This window comes from Nelumbo nucifera, chromosome 1 (assembly GCF_055504915.1).
Source record: "Nelumbo nucifera cultivar China Antique chromosome 1, China Antique-T2T, whole genome shotgun sequence".
Classification (NCBI taxonomy): Eukaryota; Viridiplantae; Streptophyta; class Magnoliopsida; order Proteales; family Nelumbonaceae; genus Nelumbo; species Nelumbo nucifera.
In genome coordinates, this window is record NC_142649.1 from 121,912,216 (window position 1) to 121,919,413 (window position 7,198).

Sequence of the window (7,198 nt, forward strand, 5' to 3'; positions counted from 1 at the left end):
GGGAAGCGCTAAAATGAAATTTCCCCAAATGGTAGGCATGCACATAAATTACTGCTTGCTTTTGCAAGTCTCTATGCATACAAATCCACATAATAAGGGAAATGCTGAAGTGGTATCAATGTGGCAGCATTTATTCAATAAACGCCCACGGTTTCAAACACCGCCAAAGATTTTATTCAAGTTGGGTGAAAATGGAAACAGTTATGTTCCATAGACGTTTTACCAGATTAATTAAGAAAACAAAAGCTGCAATGCTGTATGGTCTTTCATTCCCTACCCTTGCACAATAAACATGAACACCTGAGGTGGCATTGGCTGTTTTCTTGTGGTTTTCAAAGATTGGCGGTTTCGATCAACCCTTACTCGAATATGAAACTTGTTTGGACCTAAAAGCTTCCCGTAAAAATAAACTTTGCTTACCCAATGGTGGAAACAATGTGCTAAAAAAATATCTTTTAAGAGCATATCTGATGACATTGGCCATTTGGTTTTTTATCCTGTGAGCATGCAAGTTTCGAGGAAATTTTCCATAACAAAGATAGTCTTTGCATCCATAACGAAGAATTTATACCAAATCAGCTACCTTTCTTCAAACAGAAAAAAGGAATCCCAATAAAATGGTGAAGACTGAAAATGTAGAAGCTCACAACAAATGTGACAATATCTCGTACAGAGGTTTTTAAGAGGTTCTTTTATCTTCTTCACAAGGTTCCACCCAAAAAAAAAGCAAGGGGAATCTTCTTCCTTTTCTTTTTTATTAATTAAATGGTGGCACCGCTGTACAACTGATCCGTGTGAGAGGCTGATTCTATTTCCAAGTTTATGCAAATTCATAGAACCAGTAGAGGAGTCGAACCACTGACGACCATTTTATCTTCTCCCACAAATGACAAATGCGAGCATAAAGCCATCCACTTCTCCCACTTTGAGGAGCCCAGCCACAAATTGGGGGCATCTTGTTCAATTCATAGGGAGATGTTCTCACTTGTCAATGTGAGACTGCACTTTGAGCCTCTTGTACATTTGGACATGCTTTTTCTTATTATAATTTATAAAAATGAAACACTCAAGATAAAATTATCATGTGATCAAATGAAACCAATATCGAACCGGATACAATTGTATTGAATCTATATATTTTCACAGGGAGAAAGCTTTAACTGTCCATATGAACTCTGCTGTCCACAGGCTCCATCCACGTGATACACCAATTCATACAGCCATGTCTTCAGCACTGACACCGTTGCATGGAATTCATATGGACTATCATGCCGCACAGGGAGAGCCCCGTGGATGGCAGAGGCTGTTGAATGTAAACGACAAAGGATCTTCCATATAGGAATTCGTCGTGCTGACATTGTTCATCCAATTCTGAGGTTATGCAGAAGAGATGGAATACATAACAAGTATTTGATTCCAGGAAAGCCAATTAAAGCTTCGAAAATATAACACAAGGAAACAAGTTCTCAATCAAGTTAAAACATCAGTCAGAATCCAGAGAAGCCTGACAAACAGGGAGGTAGTATGTATCTAGCTGCCAATATTTGTGCCTTACACCCTCCCAGACTTCCTCTCCTAAGCAATCCTTGACAGGCAAGGGAATAAATTGTGTGGAGTAACCCAAATTACAAAGTTCTAGGGAAACCAACTGACAGTAAACAACATGAAAGAAAGCATTACCACCACATAGGCCATTAAAGAATGAGTAGATTCCTCCAGGCTTTAATAACGCAGGTAGATGTTGGTGAAACTCCCTCATGTCTTCATAGTATTCCCCATATGTGTCAAAGAATATCCCTGCATAGGTCAAAAGATTTCCTCAATTTTCTTCTTTCTTTTCTTTTTTTTCAAGGTTTTCCAAGATCAGAAATAATGATTTCCTCAATCATAAAAAAATGAACATAAATGGTAAAGAAAATGAAACTTCCATTTCACAATGCAAGGTTTAGATAAAAAAGAGGCTGATAAGCCAAAACATTCACCAACCATCCCATTAATCAAAGATTCAAAACCAACCATGCAACTGTGATACAGCAGATCTTTCCAGATTGCAACAGAGATTAAACTGGTGTCTTGATCTACATCAGTGTTGTCATAACTAAATCCACTTACACTTGCAGTTTCACTAGCCAAATGGTAAAGAAAATGAAATTTCCATTTCACGATGCAAGGTATAGATCTAAGAGATTAATAAGCCAAAACATTGACTAGCCAACCTACAAATCAAAGATTCAAAAGTATACATACAAATGCGGTTTGACAGTTTATTCCAGATTGTAACAGAGATTAACTGGTACCTTGATCTACATCAGTGATTCAGTGCTGCCATAATTAAATCCACTTATGCTTTAAGTTTCACTAGTCAATTCATGCAAGGGCTAAAAGATCCACATAGTGATCAAGTCATGTGACCTTGGGAGTCACATGCTACTTATTGTGATGCAAACCACAAGATCTATAGATGGTTAGTTTTAGCTTCTTGATTTGTCCCACATTATGGAAGCAATCATCAATTAACAATTGGTAATCACAACAAGGAGGCTCAATCTATTGCCATGTGAGAATAGAACAATTTACATCACAAAAAAGGAGTTGGAATTTGTTGACCGTAAAAGATTTTAAACTTCAAGAATGACCTGAAGCAAAACCAATAAAACAAGACCAAAAGCAATACCATCCTTCAAGAAACTGCAAGCCCATAAACCTTGTAGAAGAATTTATCAAAACAAATGGCAAAAAAATATCTTAAAAGTGAAATGATGGTTGAGGAACTAAAATTTAGTGAAAAGGAGTAAACTCAATTTTCCAGGATAAATACATGGATATGCAAGATAAGACATGCTACCTTTTGACAACCCAATTAACTACACAGCATATAGACATATTCACATGGACAACCATAAGCAGCAACTAGAAACATACCCTGCATTCTTGATATGAAGGGGCATTATAACTATAGGCTTAAAGATTAAAGTAGCATTTAATACTTCATTTCAATTTGTTAAGCAGAAATTATGATGACGAAATTTCAAAAGCCAATTTTCAAATATAATAGTAGACATTCATGTATGATTTCTCACTTGTTCATGGTGTAATCTACCAAAAAGTCGCCTTTTGTACTCTTAGCTTCCTATTACACTTTAAATGAAAAAGCTCTTGACAATGCCTTCTTCCATGCAAATTTCAGTGATCAGATTCATTCCAAGTTAACAATATTCCCTGCCTAAACTACAGAACTGCAACTGGAAATTGCACATAGCTCTAGTTACTGTTGAAACTTTCATTAACCAACATTCATGGAAGGATCCTATGGATTTAAGTGCCTAGATGTCAGTTATGGAGGATTGATATTTGCAAAATACCAAGAATTTTTAAATAATGAAACTTCAATAATAATTAAAGCAGGAAGCAAACTAGCAAATACCAGAATGCATGATCACATAAAACTAAATAGCATACTATACTAGGCATCACCTAATATCTCAGAGGAGAAAACCAAATGGCAAACACGATCATATAAAATTTATAATCAGTTAATCACAATATACTAGAAAACAGATGAACCACAACAAAGACGAAACAAGTATTTTCTTTTTTCAAAAAGAATATTGAGTCTAGTGTTACCATCATAAGATTCCAGCTGAGGAAGAACATCTTGCCAGCGACCAAATATTATCTTTACATTGTCCTTCTCAGCCCATCCAGTACGAAGCATACGATCATAAACATCTGGGTGAGCCTCAACAATAGTATGTGTAGTTGGTCCATAATGTTGAATAGCCATATCTACAAGTCCCATTCCGAAGCCAATATTCAGGATGTGCCCACCTGTGGAGCAAATGGCTTTTGCATGAGCTTCCATCAATGGTTTCTCCCAAGCCATCATGACTGCTTTGCTATTGCCATCCGTAAGCCTATCCTCACTAAATGTAACCCTTTCATCTAAGTAATCCCCATTAGAGTTTCCATTTTTATTAGTTGCCCTTGCAATTGTTCCCAGCACCAACTCAGCTTGTATTCCTGCTCAAGTATAGATACTTCTTCTCAAAACCAAAGGATACACCAGCGTTGGTCAAATATGCAATATTTACATTTAAAAGTGCATAAATATACAAATCTGATATCACAGGAATTTTCATGTCCAGATCATAAACAAACATAATATATCAGTATCTATATGTCTTATCCATTGTATGCCGATATCATTATTTTATGTCCTAATGAATGATTGTTACATGCATGGAATGTTAGAAAAATCAATGATTATAAAAGTACTGGCGGGCACCATTGTACACTTTATAAACATGTCTGTCTACATGACTAATTGTAAACTTCCTTGGAACCATTAAACCTCACTCCCTAAGAAACATCATTATAACTTTAAAATATCAAAACAAACCATGAATTCACAATTCCCAATATAATATTCTCGAGTTTCCTAAGGTTAATTTAATTATCTAATAATGCTCATATAGATAAACTAAACCTATTCCTTATTAAGTGATTTAAGAAATATAGAAAAATAAAATAAAATCATTCTATTATCAATAAAGCGCTAAATATTGTTAGCATTCATTTTATCATCAAACTGAACATTTTGCTAAACATAGCATATGAATAACAGGATAATAGGATAGGGGAATTATCCAAACTGAAACCAAATTAAGCACTGTACAACTTTTAAGTTAATGAATTCAATATCAATTAAAACAAAAAAAGGGGGGGGGGGGGGGGGGGGAAGAACAAGAAGAAGAAACGAAACAAATGCAGAAGGGAAACAATAAAGTCTCAAGAATAGAATGCATCCTAACTACAACCCTACTTTATTGTCAAGCAAAGATAATTACATTCTAAATTTTTTATATGGCAAGTAAAACTCACAATCCATGAGTGGGGAAAGACACAGTAAAGGATGTCTAGATGAAATAGCTTGGGTTTGCATGAAAGGACTGGCCATTACCTCAATACATTAGGAGCTGTGTTGTAAACACTAAGTAACCCAACGAAATAAGATAAGGGATATATTTTCAGCTCTAATAATAGAGAATTCTTAGGGAAGCTTCCCTAGAGTAGCAGCAGTGTTACTTACCATGGGATAAAAGCAGCTCTAGCAAAGAAATGTCAGAATGTAGTGCTTCTGACATTCCACGGGCAGCATTCTGAAAGGTAACACATAATATGGCATGGATTTAGTTAGCCAAGCAAGGGGTGAATAGGGGATCTTTCTTTTGGGCTCATTTCTAATCTTGTATTTTTTGTTTTGCTAAAATGGGGGAGTTAAGAAAGTTTACCTCCACCTCTCTTGTAATTAAAGATTCTTATTCTTAATAAATTCTGCCGTTACTGATAAAAAAAAAAAAGGCATGGGTTTAGTCACTCTTTTTTGCTAAGAAGTTATAACTTCCAATTAATAGATATGCATATCAAGTAACAAGTCAAAATCCCTCAATTTGGTTCGGTTCACTTGAAGCTCATCATTAATGACTGAAACATAACGGCCACGGAAGGAAGAAATATAATTTGCAAAGCAAAACTGTTCTTTTTGATCCCGGAAAAAACACCTTCTGTGTCATGATAAACCATATTTAATGCTCAGGTTGCAATTATTGGTTTACAATTGTCAGTACCTGGAGGTTTTTATAACAAACTATAGTAAACTTTGTCGAATTTAAATCTCTAACGGTTACTGAAATCCTCAATGGTCTAAACCTCATTTCCCATTACAGAAAGTCATACTCTTTCGTAACAATGAGCAACCGAGCTCTTAATTTCCGAAGATTATTGTTTCAGTAATTGAGACGAAAGAACCTTTTAGGCTAATCAATCAATGATTTTGTTGTTGGAGAGAGAAAGAGAAAGAGAGAGAGAGAGAGAGAGAGAGAAAGAGAAAAGGACCTGCATTTAGAAGGACGTCGAAGGCGTCCTGATGACCGTTATCAATGGCGAAGTCTCCAGCTGAGAGGTTAGAGGGAGAGAGGGCGTTCCAAGGAGCGCCGGCTGCGAGCAGACTCTTCACTACATCGGCGTGTCCGTGCTTGGCCGCGTGCATTAGTGGAGTCAGACCTTCACCATCGAAGTACGAAACGTCAGTGCCGGCATCGATCAGAGTTCTAATCTTGGCGGAGTCCCCGGACCTCGCCGCCTCGCACAGTACCTCTCCTTCCTCCATGTTTGCTTACTCGAGTCTCCACTCTCCAGCACCCTCATCGCCAAACGAATCTTTTAACATGGAGGCAAAAACATGGGCCCGTGCCTTGTGGGCTGTGGGCCGTAGCATAGAACTCCTTTAACGCGATCCTGGGCCGTCAATGGATCCCGTCTAGTTTGTCCTCGACTGAGTAAAGTTTTAAGGCTGCAACTTGGGCCGGGTTAGCCCGAACCTAATCCAATCGGGTTGATGTTCGGGTTAGGGTTAGGGTTGAAATTTATTAATTCAAATTTATTTCGGATTGGGTTAGGGTTGATAACTTGTATAGTCACTACCACATACTATCATTTATTTCATTTAAGATAATCACTTTACTTAATCTTAATTGGAAATACTAAAACCTTGATAACATATTTTATGTTTTCTAAATATTTTATTTTTTATCTCCTCTATGTTGTTTGCCACCCATAACTTGCTGCCCATAAAAGATCTATTATGAATCATCATAATAAACTATAGTCATTTCAAATACATTTTTTTTCTGAATTTTGTACTTAAAGAACCAATAAAAATATCAACAAACAAATACTAATACAACATAGGATTAATATATATAATAAAAGTTAAATTAAGATCTAAGATTAAGAAGTTCTACAAGATTTTAAGGGATGGGAAGAAGGTTGGGTTGGGCCTAACCTGAAGTTGACTTTGGGTTGGGCTGGCTTAGATTATGGTTGGGGATTTAGAACTTAAAGGTTGGATTTAGGGTTGGCCTCAACCCCATTTAACCCAGCCCGACTTGCAGCCCTAATAAGTTTGGTTGGTAATATTTTCACATCAGTATGTGGGCATGGTCGTTTCATTCCAATTTGGTTCAATCGTTTAAGTAACTTCAATACACTTTTTGAAAGAAACACCAAAATGATATTTGTTACAATGAATAAACATTTTAATCTTTTTGATCACCTAATGGCTCCAGCAATTAGGTATCTTCAATGGACTCAAACTTCTCTTATAACCTTTAAAGTATCCCTAGATTTTATCGACAAT

The 7,198-nt window shown here is 36.4% G+C and overlaps 1 protein-coding gene across 2 annotated transcripts; it reads right to left on the reverse strand.

The window, feature by feature from the left end:
* Positions 1-1,072: 1,072 nt before the first annotated feature.
* On the reverse strand, positions 1,073-6,214 carry LOC104611655 (ankyrin repeat family protein). Of its 2 annotated transcripts, none has more exons than XM_010278819.3 (3): positions 5,896-6,214; positions 3,625-4,020; positions 1,073-1,797 (listed from the first exon to the last, which is right to left on the reverse strand). In XM_010278819.3, exons 1-3 carry the CDS (start codon positions 6,167-6,169, stop codon positions 1,484-1,486), a joined length of 984 nt encoding a protein of 327 aa, XP_010277121.1. In that variant the 5' UTR covers positions 6,170-6,214; the 3' UTR covers positions 1,073-1,483. The 2 variants fall into 2 exon arrangements, with proteins under 2 accessions (XP_010277121.1, XP_088750229.1); XM_088894103.1 differs by having other exon boundaries at positions 3,625-3,828; positions 5,896-6,210.
* Between the last annotated feature and the right edge of the window lie 984 nt (positions 6,215-7,198).